The sequence below is a fragment of the Trichophyton verrucosum genome (assembly GCF_000151505.1).
Source record: "Trichophyton verrucosum HKI 0517 chromosome Unknown contig00399_43.r1.exp, whole genome shotgun sequence".
Classification (NCBI taxonomy): Eukaryota; Fungi; Ascomycota; class Eurotiomycetes; order Onygenales; family Arthrodermataceae; genus Trichophyton; species Trichophyton verrucosum.
The window spans coordinates 1-16,400 of record NW_003315366.1 but is presented as its reverse complement, the minus strand read 5'-3'; the positions used below and the strand labels follow the sequence as shown (position 1 = coordinate 16,400).

The 16,400-nt window shown below is 48.3% G+C and overlaps 6 protein-coding genes across 6 annotated transcripts; 4 read left to right on the top strand and 2 right to left on the bottom strand.

Annotated features, from left to right (window-relative positions):
* Positions 1-124: 124 nt before the first annotated feature.
* TRV_05286 (uncharacterized protein) lies at positions 125-1,366 on the top strand (the record flags this gene model as incomplete). The annotated part of the gene is made up of 3 exons (XM_003020563.1): positions 125-283; positions 328-1,071; positions 1,130-1,366. 3 exons carry the CDS (start codon positions 125-127, stop codon positions 1,364-1,366), a joined length of 1,140 nt encoding a protein of 379 aa, XP_003020609.1.
* A 767-nt stretch (positions 1,367-2,133) lies between these two features.
* Positions 2,134-5,119, bottom strand: TRV_05285 (uncharacterized protein; the record flags this gene model as incomplete). Its single annotated transcript, XM_003020562.1, has 5 exons — positions 2,134-2,422; positions 2,482-2,543; positions 2,610-4,331; positions 4,397-4,879; positions 4,955-5,119. 5 exons carry the CDS (start codon positions 5,117-5,119, stop codon positions 2,134-2,136), a joined length of 2,721 nt encoding a protein of 906 aa, XP_003020608.1.
* Positions 5,120-6,572: 1,453 nt separating this feature from the next.
* Positions 6,573-7,199, top strand: TRV_05284 (uncharacterized protein; the record flags this gene model as incomplete). Its single annotated transcript, XM_003020561.1, has 2 exons — positions 6,573-6,684; positions 6,751-7,199. The coding sequence occupies 2 exons, from the start codon at positions 6,573-6,575 to the stop codon at positions 7,197-7,199; spliced, it is 561 nt and encodes a 186-aa protein (XP_003020607.1).
* A 324-nt stretch (positions 7,200-7,523) lies between these two features.
* TRV_05283 (small nucleolar ribonucleoprotein complex subunit Utp14, putative) lies at positions 7,524-10,564 on the bottom strand (the record flags this gene model as incomplete). The annotated part of the gene is made up of 2 exons (XM_003020560.1): positions 7,524-7,706; positions 7,802-10,564. The coding sequence occupies 2 exons, from the start codon at positions 10,562-10,564 to the stop codon at positions 7,524-7,526; spliced, it is 2,946 nt and encodes a 981-aa protein (XP_003020606.1).
* Positions 10,565-11,130: 566 nt separating this feature from the next.
* TRV_05282 (uncharacterized protein) lies at positions 11,131-11,340 on the top strand (the record flags this gene model as incomplete). The annotated part of the gene is made up of 1 exon (XM_003020559.1): positions 11,131-11,340. One exon carries the CDS (start codon positions 11,131-11,133, stop codon positions 11,338-11,340), a length of 210 nt encoding a protein of 69 aa, XP_003020605.1.
* A 76-nt stretch (positions 11,341-11,416) lies between these two features.
* Positions 11,417-15,810, top strand: TRV_05281 (uncharacterized protein; the record flags this gene model as incomplete). The annotated part of the gene is made up of 5 exons (XM_003020558.1): positions 11,417-11,554; positions 11,677-11,867; positions 11,950-14,004; positions 14,063-15,077; positions 15,127-15,810. 5 exons carry the CDS (start codon positions 11,417-11,419, stop codon positions 15,808-15,810), a joined length of 4,083 nt encoding a protein of 1,360 aa, XP_003020604.1.
* Positions 15,811-16,400: the final 590 nt, after the last annotated feature.

The window sequence follows — 16,400 nt, the reverse complement described above, 5'->3', positions numbered from 1 at the left end:
CGATATATAAGACTGCCTACCTTCCTCAGTCGCTAGCATTTTACTTCTGTTTCTCTTTCTTTTGAGCAGACTGTCAAGCCAACCTCTCTCGTTATAGCCATACCTCCTTGCTCGTGCAGTCAAAATGAAAATTGCTACCCTTGCTGTGGTTTCTGCCTTTGCGGCTACAGCAATTGCTGGCCCAATTCGCCCCGACGGTGTTGGAAACGACAAGTTTCTGATTGAGCTCGGCCCTGGAGAGACTCAATGGGTTACCAAGCAACAGAAGCATGAGATGAGAGCAGTATGTCCTTCATACACTAATATATGAAATGAAATTTTATTTAGTATATTAACTCCATTTACAAGGCTGGACAAGGCTTCGTTGATATTACAGATGAGTTTGGCACCGACTTTACTACGGCTGAGGTTGTTCCTGCAAACTACCCAAAGTCTGCTCTTCATGCGGCCGTCGTAAACCCTATGATCGCTGGTCTGTCTAAGGAGAACCTTATGCGCGATCTTAACACCCTAGTGAAATTCAACAACCGCTACTACGAGTCACCCACTGGCGTTGAATCCGCTACATGGGTCTTTAACGAAGTCCAGAAGATTATCCAAGCCTCTGGGGTTAAGGGAGCCAAAGTTGAGAAATTTACCAACAAGTTTAAGCAATTTAACGTCATTGCTACTATTCCCGGGGCCTCTAAGAATACTGTTATTGTTGGAGCCCACCAGGATAGTATCAACCAGAAGGACCCTATGAAGGGACGCGCTCCTGGTGCTGACGATAATGGAAGTGGGACTGTTGTTGTCCTCGAAGCCTTCCGCAATGTCCTGAAGTCCAAGGCTATTCAGGCTGCTAACGCTACCAATACCTTGGAATTCCACTGGTATGCCGGTGAGGAGGGTGGTTTGCTCGGTTCCAACAACATCTTTAAGAAGTACAAGGCCGACGGAAGGAAGGTGAAGGCTATGCTTAACCAGGATCTCACTGGATTTACCAAGAAGGGCAACCCGGAGCAGTTTGGTCTTATTACTGACAACACCAACGCCGAATTGAACGAGTTCTGCAAGACTATTGTTGCGAAGGTAAGTTATCTCTTACGACTTTTCCCATTTGATATCCACATATATTAACTCTAGTTAGTATGCTGCTCTTAAAATCGTCGAGGCCAAATGTGGCTACGCCTGCTCTGACCATGCTTCCGCCCACCGAAACGGCTTCCCATCATCCTTTATTGCTGAGACTAACTTCCGTAACACCAACCCATACCTCCACACTGCTGATGATGTTATTGCCAACTTGGACTTCAACCACATGCTGGAGCATGCTAAGGTTGTTGTTGGATTTATGGGCGAGCTTGCCATGACCCCCAACTTGTAAATACTTTTCCTTTCTCACCAATACCGGCACACACTGTTTGAGGCTTGCATGTTAGAAGTGTACAACCCCCAACTATGAAGTGCATGCAGATTTGTTCCAATTACAACTACTAGAAATGAAGATATGCAGCTATGGCAGGGCCCACAATTTTATGGCCGTATCCTTTCTAAACTGTGAAATGCGCTTCGTGGCCGCGTTTTATAGCAGTAGCAGGTGATATGGATAGCCTGGCTTGTATTAAGCCGTCTCTTCATAAGATTGCCTTTCTCTCCTCGGCTCACATGCTCTAGTCACCCGGGGCTATGCAGCGAAACTTAGTTTCTTTTATAACAGTGTAGTATTACATCCTATCTAGTGGGTGGTGGGTCTCCTGGTTGTAATGCCGAAAGTAATGCGTAGTTTAGAATATCAAAATATATATTCAAGTGAAAGTTATATGTCATGTCATTTCCGTCATACTGTCATCATGTGATATGTTCTTTTCAACGAAAGTATGAGAACAAAGCGTGCAAGAAAGAAAGGAACTTGAGGTAGTTATACATCTTGCCTCAGAAATAAAGCAGAAAGCCAAAATATACTATGGGTATATGCATATAGAGGTACACGGAAACCGGAGTGCAGCTCTAACTTCGTAACTCTAATACGGAAATTGCCTGGTAACAAGAATTGTTACTTGTACAATAGTGATCGAAAAAGGTAAGTTCAATGCGGTGTTCACTTTGGTCCGCCTCCGAGGCCTGTAGTAGATTACATGGTTAGAACTTGCATCATAAAGCAACGTAGGTAGAATACTCACCGGCAGCATATGCAAGGTACCAGATACGGCTGGCACCACCGTCAATCGAGGAGAGATCCAAGCTGGGCTGGGAAAAGTATTTCCAGGAGGCTTCGGGGTCTATGATAGCCAAGTTGGCATAGAGGACACCCTTCCAACCACCAGTGACTTTTTCGGCGGGAGCGGCTGCGCCAGAAGCAAACATGGCTTCCCACTCTTCTTTGACGAATTCTGCGCTTCGAGTATAGGCAGAGTTTGGCAGAAGTGGAAGCATATGAATGCTGTTATAAAGGTCAGTAATTATGATATCGTCTAACAGGAGCATGGGCCGGTGGCTTACCCTTGAATGTATTCGAGATTGGCACCGAAGTAAGTGGTGTGATCAATCTTGTTCTCAAACAACTAGAGAAGAAGTTGGGGTTAATAGGGGCAGTTCAATACTCTGTTGAGATAGGAGTGACGACTTACGATTCCGGTAACCTTGTTGCCAATAAAATTTTTAGGCTGGTTGACGTTGTCGTTCTTCATTAAGAAGTAGTTGTTCAAGGTCCTGGCAAGGATTCCAAGCATCAAGTTTCCTCGAGCCTCCATGCTCTTGTCACCGCTGGTCTTTCCCCACATCTTGATGGCGTATGCGTACATGGTATCTTCGGAAGTGGATTCCTGGTCTTTACCGTCGGAGGACTCGAAGAGACCCTTAGCCCAAGAGTGGCCGTGGTACCAGTCGAAGGCACGAGAGAAGGGGAAATGCTCATCATTGTCGACAGAATTTCCAGAGTCTCGGACGAGCATGTTAACGTATACCTTGTTAGCATCCAGCCAAGCAGGATCCAGTTTTCCAAGGATAGCAGCAGTAAGAATGAAGTAACCGTAGTGGAAGTGGTGGTCGTTGTAGAGGGTGTTTCCAAAGTCAAGACCTGTATCACCCTTCTCATAGGTACCAGAGGAGACAACACCCTTCCAAACGTTATCATAGACAAGGGGAATTTGCTGCTTATTGTCAACAAAACGCTTAAAGGACTCCTTCAAGCTGTTTAGAGGGCCTGAAGCAGCAGCCTTGTCTCCCACAAGCTCCTGAACGGTGTAGATGGCGCCGGCGAACTTGTTCAATCCCTTACCGCTGAAGTACATGCTGTTTAGGTTTGTCTGCGGTTCCATGTCTTGCGACAACTCGTTTCCAGCAACAGCTTTGATAGCGTTCTTTGCACCCTCAGAAAGGGTAACTTGTGAGGCTGAGCCGGGCTTCCATGGTGCAAAGTCCATCGACAGAGGAAGGTTACCCTCTACCATCGTCCATGAATCTCCAACACAAGCTGTGGCCATACCCTTGGTGGTAGTGCTAAGCTTCATGTTTTTCTTGGTGTTCTTGGTCGCATCGTCAAAAGACTCAACATGGTGTGGAAGAGCGTACATAACAAGAGGAGCACCCTTTCCTGCCTTTTCAAAAGAAAACTTATAGGTACCTGTTCCATCAGTGCCGACGGAGCCGGAAATTTTGATATCAGTAGGATAAGATCCTGCGGATTTGTCGTAGATACCCTCGCCTTCTTCAGCAGAGGGGTTCTTAGCTACCTGGATAACACCCTTGAAGCCAGTAGGTCCACTGATGAGCTTGTTGTTCTCAAGCTTCATCTTGGGGTCAGCGCCGTTTTCGGGAGTAACGTAAAGGAGCCAGTTCTTGTCGTCTTCCAAAGTAATCTTGTACTTGAAGATACCGCCCTGGGGAGATCCAGCTGGTTCAACTTTTCGGAAAAGGACAGCTGACTGAATTGCAGGCTGCAAGTTATTGTAGATGGCAGTGATGAAACCCATACCCTGGACCAACGGGAAGGTGATACTTTCACTGGCTCCTCCCGTTGGACGAAGGATGGCCTGTGCAGAGAAAGCTTGAGGCTTGGCCACAGACATGGTGGTTGATTCCTTGAGCTCAGACGCTGAGAGAACGATAGACTTGATACCAACAGGGTTGATGTAATACCTGACGGGATTTCCCGGGAGTTTATTGTTAGGCTCCCCATTAGCCCTTTGAGACGGTTCAACATGGGATATGGCCATGCCGAAGCTAGATGCGTTCTTGTCTCCTTTTGCCCAAATCATAGTGTATGGATGAGTAAAAGTAGTAGAGGTCTGGTTACCAAGGAAGAAATTTGCGTAAAATTTGTTGGTTGAGATTGGACCAGTGGGATTTTCCTTAAAGGTTGTTGGTTAGTTAATGACAGAAAAACACAAATACTCGCATTATATAGGCAACTTACAATGTGGTTAGCCTCAACTGGATGGTCATCCCTTGACTTGATGTTGGCAGGAATAGGGTCCTTCGCAATTGGTTGGAAGATATCCTGGCCCGCCATTGTTGCTGGAGGTGCGCTGGGTTGGCTTGGAATCCCTGAAGATGGAGATGTTGCTGTTGGCCCAGGGCTGGAAGTACTCGTACAGTTGGCGAACTGATACCCAGCTGTCGCTTTGGTAGGCGCTGGGGGATGTCGTTGTGGTGCTGGAGACCTCTTCTCTATGGAGTCAAATCCTTTCACAATGGGGATATGTGGTACACCTTCACAGGGCTTGTTGCGGTACCAGCAAGTAGAATCTTCTGCCTTGATGCCAGCCTCACTAATATCTAGATGAGGATATGGAGGGTGAATAGCACCTGGCCGTGAATTGAAGGTCAAGTAAGAGATATGAGTAGGAAATGGGACGATAGTAGGGTGTCCTTGGGGATCAGGCGGTAAGTATGGAATCTGACGGTCAAATTATCTTAGTGTTTCTGACAAAAGGAAGATTGAGTGATCTTTAAAATTCTGGTGACAGCGTACCTCGTTGTTCACCCCTCGCTCGTGCTTATATACGATGGGCTGTGGCCTTGCAGCACTTTCCTGTTCACCCGCATCAGCTCTGGAAGGGAAAGGGGCCGCATGTGCACTCTGAGTTAACAGAGACACTAGCACTGCCACTCCTGGCAGTGTAGTGTATGGTTTCATCGTGCGTTGGAATAAGGGGCTTGGGGGTAGAAATGATAGAAAAAATAAAATAAAAAGAACACTTTCGCAATGCAAAATACAAGTTGCAACGGTGCCTGAGACACCGAGTAAGGGGGGTTTAAATATCAAAGGGGACGATGGATGCAGCCACAAGCACGAAAGGATAGATCAAGATAGCGTAGTCCGGCTCCTTGATATATGGTTGCATCTCGAAGAAGTTCCAAGAGCGAACCCCATCTAAGTCGCAATAAACAAGTCTGCTGCAGGTGGAGAAATGGAGTAATCCGTTCATCTGGTCAAGAACGGGAATATACAAGCTCCTAGATGACCTCCCCACAAGCGCATATGTAGACCGCATGTGGGAAGAGCAAGGCACACGAGCAATGCAGACATTGTGGCAGGAAGTTCTCCTGGAGCCTCATTGGAACGGATGGATAGAGGGAAAGGGTATCAGGTATTAGAGAATAGTGTCAGGCGGAGGAATGGGAAGAAAGGAGGTATGTATTAGTGGTGTGTCGAGACCATAGAGAGGGAAGAATGACACAGGGCAGCAAGCCAAGGGTTCTGGTGATAAGGGACAAAAACAACCATCAAGGAGTGGAGCGGCAAGTAGGCGCATGAGGCGGAGGAAAGCGGTCCAGATGAGCTCGATTATATGCAAAGTATGGGGCAGGCATGACATGCGCTGACTGCTCGGGTGAGCTAGTCGAGTTTCTTACTTACCTATTCCCACTCGTTAGACTTATTTTAGTATAGGAGGTAAAAAAACGTGGCGAAGGCAGATATCAAAGTGTGACCTCCATGTACGAACTGGAATCAAAGGGTATGAGAATGATAGAGAAGAAGCAGGATGCCCTTCAGGAAACACGCCTCTATAATAGTAAATATCATGAGAGTCCACAGCTGACTTTTCTTCTTCTTCTTCTTCTCTCTCTCTCTCGTGTTGATCGAAGTATGCGGCGGATCAACGGAAACCGGGAAGCCGCAAGGGGGACTGATGGCCTGCTAGATCTTCCTAGATAAGAGAATGGAGCCGTCCCTCCATCTGATTCTTCTCCCTGTGCTTCACTTTGCTTCTGCCTGCCTCCCTTGCGCTGCGGGAGCTAAAATTGGTTGGACGCAATCCTTGTGACACCGCAACACTGCTGTTGCTATGTAACTCGACGGAGTACTGCGGCTGAATCTACTGGCAATGCATGCATGGACCCTCGATCTCACTCGATGCATATGTTGACTGATGCGTGGGTTGCCCTAGGTGACTAGCAATTGTAATCATGTTTTCTGTTGGCTAGCGTCCATGTTTTGATACTCCTCCCCACCTCGGCAGAGGCTAACTAGCGAACGACAAGCAACGACTGTCTGGTAGCCAGAATCACAGCCGGTCGAGCACCGTCCGATATCCGCCAGAATAGGCATCGTGCGTGCTAAGCGTCGGCTTGACCCTGGATACGGCATGGCAACCGCTCTGACCTGCTCTGTGGCTGGGGGTCGGTCGAGTGCTTCCAGACATATCACCATGGAATTCCCAGCCCCCAAGCTGGTCGACTTTGGAATCCTGGAAGCTGGTGGCTGGTGACCCTGAACAGACAGCCTCCGTCACCACGGTAACTACGGAGCAGTAAGTTAGCTAGTGCGACTAAAGCAAAAAGAAAGAGGGAATATACGCCGATCAGCCTGGCCACAAGATGATGCTCGATCTCGAGGGGTGTGGCAACCTCTTCATGACGACGATAATGATGACGGTGACGGTGATGATGACGGTGATGGTGATGATGGTGATGATGATGATGATGATGGGGTGGTTTTCCTCATGGCAGATCTGTGGGATGCATCTGTGAAGCCGCAGCCATCAGCTGATGGAGTCACCAAGTCGGCCGTCAACGCTGCAGGTGCTGGAAGGGTTACACAGGCGAGCGTCTGTTGGATGCGAGGAAGGGCAGCGGATGTTTGTTCTCGAGAGCAAAGAGTATTATTAACTATGGAGATGACGCCCGGTGGCAGGCGTTGCGAGCATTCCATGTTTCCGGCACTACTTTACCTTGCGGCTGCCGTGAGCTCTGGGGGTGGATGTTACGAGTAGTTTTAGATCTTGCGCCTCGCTTCTCGTTTCCGCTGCTTCTCCATTGCTCCCGTAACGATGGGGGCCCCCACGCGGAGGATCTAGATGCTGGATGGTGGATGCTTTCTTGCTTGCTTGCTTGCTTGCATACTGCAGGGTGCAGGGCCATGGTTAACAACAGGAGAAAACAAAACAAAAAACAGAGTGGTTGGACATCGCCGATATTCATTTTTCTCTATGGGTTGTCACACGCCGGACAACGGGCAGGGAGCGGCAGCGAGATGCGATAGATCTCTTGCTGGCTCCCGGAAGGCTGAGTAAGTACACGATAAGGTCTGTGGTAATCTACAATGTAGGACGCTGGATTGGCTTGATAACCCCCTGTTTAATCATCACGCGAGGCTTGGTTGCGGTTTGGAAGGTTGACTTAGTCGTCCACTCGGGGCCAATAGGCAGTCGCAGAGCCCTTTCGTACTGCTGCTTGGACTCGAAGGGATGCGGCAGCTGGGATGCGAGATACTTGTTGTTCTGGTGCAAGAAGAACGTGTCAGAATACACTGATATTTGCGCAGAAGGAGAAAAAAGAGACCGGAAAGGGGCCAACAGCCAACAGTTTTTCTTACCTTTTTCACCTGCTTCTCGTTGATGATAACCCGGTCGAGCTTTGCATCCTTCCGCTTGTCTGCGCTGATCCCCTTGACGGTGGTGAACGTGCGTTTAACCCGCTTCTTGTCTGATCGGCTCAGTCCAGCGCCGGCCCAGCTGCCCCATCCAGGCAGCGTATCTTCAACCACCTTGTCGTCCTCCTCTTCCACAGTTTTCTTTTTCTCCTTGCGGAAGGTCTCCAGCACTTCGTCCCCGGCGAAGGCTCGTTTGATCAGCTCTTCGTTTTGAAGAAGTACGGGCATGGTAGCTTTGTCCTCATCGTCGGACCGCTCGTCGTCATCAACAGGCCGATTGGCAACTTCAGCTTTCTCTGAGCCATTCTGATATCCCTGCCTGGAGAGTTGCTGCTTGGGCTCCTGGGCAACAATTGAGCCGGAGTTTTCAATTAGGCCGACATCTGCCGCAGTACCAATTGTTTTCTTCTTTGATCGGTTCTTCTTGGAAGTTTCCGCCAGCCAAGGGTTTTCATCGTCCTCTGGAGATTGCTGCTTGGTCCCTTCGAAGCCATGGCGAGCGGTCTTCTTCGGAGCCGCTTTGGATTGCTGCCTAGGTTTGGGGGTAACACGGATATCAATATCGGAATCTGAGCTGGAAGCGTTTTCAGCCCCTTCATTCCTGGCTTGACCTCCTTCGTCTTCCTTTTGTGATAGGTTCACGGAAGGCTTATTAGATGACTTTGTGCTCTGTGTGCCAAACTTTCTGCGGCCAACCTCCTCCTGCAAATCTTCCTCTTCCGAGCCAGATTCCTCGCTGTTGAGTTGACGTTTAACCTCCCGAAGCTCGCGCTCATTCGCTTCCTTTCGTGCTGCGTCGGCATTCTGCATGAATTTCATGGACAGAAGCCCTGAGTATGGGCCTGAATCCTTGGGGTCCGTTCCATCCCTTTCAAGCTTGTCCACTTTCTCCCGTAGTTTGAATCCTGGCATATCCGAATCGCTGTCGTCCTCGTCTTCAGAGCTTGACGATAGAAATTCGCCATCCTCATCAACGATACGTTTGCCTTGGATCCGCTTTTGCAGCTCTTCCTCCCTTCTTGCCAAATCAGCCATTTCCGTTCTGGCGTCTTCATCCCACGCGGTTCGGCCTGTCTGTTTCAGGCTCTTGGCCCATTTGCTATCCTTGTGCTTCGAGCCCATTCTCGCCTCCGCGCGTATCCTGTCATTGCGCTCCCGATTTTCTTCATCCATGTCTATCCCGGCGGCTGCCAGTGCTTCATGTTCCATCTGTTCTAATTTCTCCCTCTCCTTCCGGTGAACACGGCGGTAAGCCTTGCTCTTGATCTTTTTAATTCGTTTTGCTCGAATTTCTTCACGGAAAAGTAGGTCTCGTTGCTTCCGGAGTTCTGCCCTGCGAGCTTGAATCTCTTCAACTGAAATCTTCTTTGCTTGGAGCTCTTCGAATTCTTGTATTTTATCCTCCGCATCTCCATTATTTGAGTCTGCCAAACCGCTTTCCACCAGTATATTTTGAATTGTAGTTTCGAGGTTGGTTCTAGGCTTGGAGTCCACAACCTTAGACGGTTGTAGGGCATCCGGCTCCGGGAGAGGGAAAGAAAGATGTTCAGCCCGTCTATTAGCCTTCACAGTCTCTATCCATCTGGCAAGAGTTTCTTTGCTTTTATCGTACGCTGCTGCGCGATCTAACCTATCCTGTTGCCTTTTTGGGAGAGGGACGTCTAATTTCCTAGGAATGCCTGTGGTACCTTTCGTGGAAAGGTCATTTTCAATATGTTTCAATGCACCCTTCATGCGTGAATCTGATATGCTGGGCATCAAATCAGCTACAGTAAGCTTTCGGCTGGGGGCCAGCCCGAATTCAGTAGGGTCTCCTCCCGGGAGAGCTGTCTTGGGCCTCGTAGATGTAGCCGACCCAGAGTCTTGTCCCAACGAGGTAACAAATCTTCGGAGCTTGGTGAGGCCTTGCTTTGTATCTCCTTCATTATCAGATATCGACAGCTCAGAGGTATCAGATTCCCCATCATCGTCATCTTCCTCGTCGTCATCAGATACAGCAGATAGGGAGCCATTGTCGTCTTCATCTTCAGACATTGTATCAACCTGCTTTCTTTTCTCTTTTGACGCTTTTCTTCTTGATGCCTCGGCCTCGGAGTCTTCCTCATTCATGTCCCACGCGGTTGCGAGGTCGACCGCATCCTCTCCAAGGTCATCGTCTTCTTCCTCTGCCTCTTCGTCAGATGCGCCATTGAACTCCTCGTTTAGTATATCACCATCATCTCGGTCAAATTGGTTGGTGTTGGTTTTGCGCTTTTGAGCTTGAGCGGCTTTCATACTATGGTCTTTTTTCTGCATTGCAGAGCTGCCACGGAAAGTAAATCCTTCAAATTTTTCCTCATCACTCTCGCCCATAGCCTCATCACTGTCGATATCGCTATCATTATCGCTATCGACAGTTCCTATCCTCCACTCATTGCCTTCACTATCGCTACCTCCATCGATATCTGACCCGTCTTGGTCTCGTCGTACGCGCTTTGCTCGACCGGCATCTTCATCATCGTCTTCTTCTTCATCATTTATAACGCGCTTTCGGGTAGGCTGGCTAAACTCATCATCACCAAGTCGGTGTCTGCGGATTTTCGTTTTCGTGGGAAATTGTTTCTCTGCCGTAGCAAGCGCATTCAAATTATTCTTCGGCCGTCTTTTCGTTGCAGATTTCGACCGCTTCTCCTGAGGTTTGAGGATATTCGATTTTCTTCCCGACATTGTTGCAGAGAGAATAGCTCGGTGAAGAATGAGCTTCAACAGCAACTACAACAAAAGCCGTTCAACTTATCAAGAACCGCTTTTTTTTCTCTATCAATATTTTTTTAAAAGTGGGTCCCGCGGCACTTTTATTAGGCGTAGAAAAAAGCCGCGCGCTTATTGGTTTAAGCTTTCAGCGCAAAGGAAAAAAAAATGCTTTCATTTTGATAATTAATAGCACGACTCGATAATCAACAACCAGCGAGGACAGACGGGCAGGAGTTCTAGTGCTTTGTACACATTGAAGGGCCCTCTCGACTAGCCATGTTCAGACCTACACAGTGCATGCAGGCTCGCCTGCGATTGACCACAAAGCAAGTTGGTCCTGGCTATTACAAAGGTAACCGAACGGGATCAATGGGACGTTTTGGTCGCAAGAAAGGAACATACATTATAGAGTGGGAGAAGGTCCGCACATATGTTGTACCTGAGGGTCTTGCAGATTTCAAGGTCAGTATATATCCTCTAATCGATTGACATAACCCGAGGCTAATCCAAGTCAGCTTTCACCCTTTGTAACGAAACGAATGGAGCCGACGAGGACATTATACACGAAAACAATTGACCACGGCCACAAAGAGGCAACGTATCCACGAGCATACACTGGCAAAGATTTCTTGAAGGAGTGGAGCGAAGAGAACGAACCAGAGGTCGACGAGTTGAGATTGCGCCAGGAGGAAATAGATGCAGAACAGCAATCCGTCGAAACAGAAACGACCAAGGACGAGAAACAATAATTTTTCAACATATTATCGACTGGCCCTATTTGTTTGCGCAGGACTCTATTCCGACCTCTGGTCCTTAAGAACACGGATGACCGACACAGCTACGCAAAACCTGGGGATTGTACACTACATATATCTTCCGGCAAATAACTCCTTGCTGGATAGAGACGGAGCACTGTACTTGGAGTTTATGGATTTTCCTGTTTTCATGGCGTTTTTGTTGCTTGTATGATCAAAGCCGTGGGTGCGGTTATATAGACAGAATTCTGATATGACAACCCTATAACATAACTCTGTCGTTTCTACTGGAAAATACTTTGAACACTTTTACCATGTGGAATCATCTAGATAACTATATGCGAAAGCAGCTTCTCGCGGTTAATAATCAAAGATGTCCCTTGGTGTGGCAACTTGCGGGACCCCCAACGCTTCAACCGGAACATCAGCGAGGCCGATTCATCCACATCCATGGAAGCTACCTCTTCCAGGCACAACTCCACGGGTCTTCGAGGAGACAAAAAGGAAGATAGGGAGAGAGTGTGCGGAGTCACCATGGCTTGACTGATACGTGCGCTATACAGACATTTGCGACCAACCTCGGAGACTTTGCTCGTCGTCTAGCTACGCTAGTTTCTTTGGGCAGCTCATCACTGCTGGCGTCCCACCACATGATGCTTCCTCCCTGACCGGAGTAAACAGGCGAACAATAACATACTCGACTGCCATCTACCAAGCGCTCTCCGCTATGTTTCCTTCGTTTACAGGCAATACTCGTCGGCCCCGGCAGGTCAACCTCTCAACCCGCTCTACAAACCCCTTTTCCGGCACTCCTGTGAAGCGTCAGCCCCCATCCGTCCACGGGGCCCAGGCAACACTCGCCATTGCACAGCAGGAGAGAGCACAGCGCCAGCTAGAACGGGAGCGTCTAACCTCGAGCCGGACTATTCAGAGGACATGGCGGGGCTATAAGAGCAGAAAAACAACTTGGAGTGTATGGCGCAAAGATTGGGATAACCATGAGAAAGCTAGGGGAGTCGGATACCACACAGCTGCCGAACAGCAAGGCAGTGCATATTCAAGCAGCTTGGAGTGCGCTAAGCAGCTACAGCTTCTCCTGCAGTTTGCCCAGACTACAAGTCAGGAGGATGCTGTGAGGTTGGTGTACTTTTCCAAATGTTTTCAACGAACGGTTGAGAGTACGTCACTGTCAACAGAGGGAGAATGGACGACCATGCTCTCTCGTCTGATGGTGACAACTCTGGATATCCTCAAAGCTTCCAGTCGTATTAGCTCGATATCCTTCTCAATAGATGACCTACTACAGCTTCTGGTGTTTCTCACGAGATTGATACCGAAGCAGATGGCGCGTCAGGCGCGCAAATACTATGATGTCATGGCAAAGCTCACTACACGTCTAAAGCCGTCTTCAGGCCAAATTGCCGTGGGCTTGACTAGAGACAACATAGCGGAAGCCGTTCTTGCTTTGTTACAGCCAATCACCTCAGAAACACTGGTTGTATACGAGTGGTTTGCCCGGACATACCTTACACTTCCACATCTTCAGGATTACCTCGGGACCATCAGTGATATAGCAGCTCAGGTGAACTATAAGCTTCTGGCATCGGTCATAAGTACCAATCTTCTGTCGTCTCAGTCCTTCCTCCATGCAGAGCAAGTTGAGCCCCGAAACTGGCTTCTGGCATATTTTATCTACTTTCACAGACATGCACTAGGAGAGCAGGCTTTGAACCAGACACCAGAGGTTCTCTTTGTCAAGGTTGTCTCCATGCTTCTAGGCTCTGCAGCAACATACATCTCACAGAGGCTTGATCCGGATGAGTTTGGAGATACCCAGTCCTCCCAAGAGCTGAAACCATTACCGCCATTTGTAAAGAATGAGGTTTTGACGTTGGTTAACCAGAACAGCATTACACACCTCTTATCGATAGCTGGAAAGGAACAGGCAGCAGAAAATGATGTCCACCAGACTAGCGAAGATGATGCCAAAAGTCTTGCAACATATGCCTTGACTCTGCTGAGAATATTTCCTAAACGGGGGGATGAAATTCGTATGTGGCTTTATCTTGGCTCAGCATCAGATCATGCGAATTCACAGTCAAGCACATCCAAACTACCTGCCATTAAATTCTTTTGGCAAGCTTCAAGGGCTACGAGGGTTTATCATAATGTATCACATAACCCCAATGGTATCCTAGAGATGCTTCTACTACCTACTATAAGGGAGGATGAAGACTCCCAGCGACAATGGAGCGATCAAGAGCAGCAGTGGACCGTTATACTCATCTTTCTGGAGCTTTACACCTTCCTTCTCAAGGTTTTAGATGATGACGAATTCTTTTCTGAAGCCAATAACAACAAATATACCTCCTGGACTAAGGAGAGCTCTCTTGCTCTGGGTGACGTTAAAGAGCTGACAGTTTTCCTGACAAACCTTGCGTTTACGCTTTACTGGAATTCATCTGAATTGAGTGCTGCCGAGACCACCGAAAAGGCCTTTGAAATGCGTGAATACTTCAGCGTATCTGGGCCCCATGAGCCGAATCAAACAGTTGCTCGAAAGCTTCAGAGTAAAAACCTCGGCGGTGCGACTGGGATACCTCTACATTATTTTAAGGGGTTGGTAACAGGGCTATTACGAATGATACACGAGCGAGAGTAAGCCTACCCTCTCCATTATTAGGTTAATAACGGCCATACGCTAACGAGCTTCTAGCTCGAGACGAAGATTCCTCCCCGATGGCCATTGGCTCATGACTGACCGGTTTGACATGACCGGTTTTATCCCTACTGTGGTTGCAGAGGAGGAGAAAAGACACCAGCTTCAAGATGAAGACGACGAGAGCGAGCCGGAAGGTGAAGATATTGAAGAGGCTCTCCACTCGTCACTTGGGCTTGTGGGAACCAGTAGGGAGCAGAACATCCGTCGAATGGAAATACTAAGAAGACGGCAGCAACAGACCTCTCGGCGGAAGGAGCTTGAAGCTGTGGCACCTCGCTTAGAGATCCTTCGGAACATGCCCTTTTCCATACCATTTACCACCAGGGTGCAGATATTCCGAGAGTTCATATACCGAGATCAAGTGCGAAGAAGGAAAGGGTATGTGGACCCAGACGCGTGGAGACTATCTATTGCTCAGGGTGCCTCGGGTATTACAGAAGAAGGAATTGCCATGGCACGAGATATCCTAAGTAAACACCATGCGGACATACGGAGGGAAAACCTTTTTGAAGATGCCTTTGAACAATTTTACCCACTCGGGGAGGCATTCAAGGAGCCTATCCAGATTACGTTTATTGACCAGTTTGATACTGTGGAAGCTGGCATCGATGGAGGTGGTGTCACCAAGGAGTTTCTTACAAGCATTATAAACGATGCGTTCAATCCTTCTGGAACGCTGAGCATGTTTACAGAGAACGATGAGCATCTCCTCTATCCAAACCCAACCTCTGTTGAACAACAAAAGGCACAGCTGCGTGAAGCCGGGATTATTGAACGGAGTCCGGAGTGGAACGAGCATATCCGAGAATTGTTGAAGCGGTATGAATTCTTGGGGCGTATTATAGGGAAATGCCTTTACGAGGGCATCCTTGTGGATGTCAGTTTCGCCAACTTCTTTCTGCTGAAATGGGCTCTTACTGGAGGTACTGGCTCAGCATCGAGGGAGTCTGCCTATCGAGCAAATCTAAACGATGTCCAGGACCTCGATAAGAGCTTGTATCAAGGATTGGTGAGTTTCATCCTTTATCGTGATGGCCTATTAGCTAACCTTGCAATAGCTACAACTCAAGAACTATCCTGGGAACGTGGAAGACTTTGCTCTGAATTTCACAGTAACGGACACAGTGTCAGTGCCAGATGAGAAAGGCAAAGAGAAGACGCAAACCATTACTCGCGAACTAAAACCCGGGGGTTCCAACATCCCCGTCACCAACCAGAACAGACTGGTATACATATCGTACATTGCACGCCATCGACTCCAACTGCAACCCTACCTGCAAACGAATGCCTTCCTCCAGGGTCTAGGTCAAATCATCCAGCCGTCATGGCTATCTATGTTCAACCAAGGCGAGCTACAGCGCCTTGTCGGCGGAGACGCAATCGAGATTGACGTCAACGATCTCCGCCGCAACACGGTGTACAGCGGCATCTATGTCCTGGGCGATGACCAACAGGACCACCCAACAATCAAGCTCTTCTGGGAAGTCCTCGAAGCAATGCCAAACAAAGACAGACAGAAGGTGCTCAAGTTCGTGACCTCAACGCCGCGGGCTCCGCTATTGGGCTTCAGCCATTTGAACCCCCGGTTCAGCATTCGGGACTCGAGTTCTGATGAAGAACGACTGCCCAGTGCGAGTACCTGTGCCAATCTGCTGAAACTACCCCGGTATACCAATGCAAATACACTCCGAGAAAAGCTGATGTATGCAGTGAACTCGGGCGCCGGCTTTGACCTTAGTTAATTATTTTGATAATACTCTATCATCCTCGGTGTACCTCCTGCCATGATGTCAGTGGCAGCGGACCTGGAACTGCATTTACTGGAGCCTGGGGTGTTGAGACGTCTGGGGAGAGATGTATTTAGTAGTCGGCATCACCGTGTATAGACCTTATGCTTCGTCTTCTCCATTATCAATCATAGTCGTAGCCCATAGTATGTGCCCAAGAGACAAAACGCCCCCTACCTCACCAATCTATAGGGCCAGGGGTTACTCCGTCTCATTGCTGTAGCATCAGCCAATAATAGATGAAGCCAGAAAGCACTTCCTGCACCGCACACACCTCCTCAAGCCATGAGCAGCGACTATCAACTGACCTCCCTGCTTTCGCCCCCTTTTTGCTTCTTCTTCTTCTCCTTTCTTTCTTCCCGTCTTTCTTTCTCTTGCTTCCGTTTTCATATATAGTTTCGCTTAGTCATCTCTTACTCAGGTATATTATTCATTGCTGACTCATCACTCCTTTTGATTAGTCATGATTTAGTCATGGCAAGCTCTTATTCGCGCCACGAAAGGAAATAATAAAAAAAAAAAAAAAAAAAACAAAAAAAAAAAAA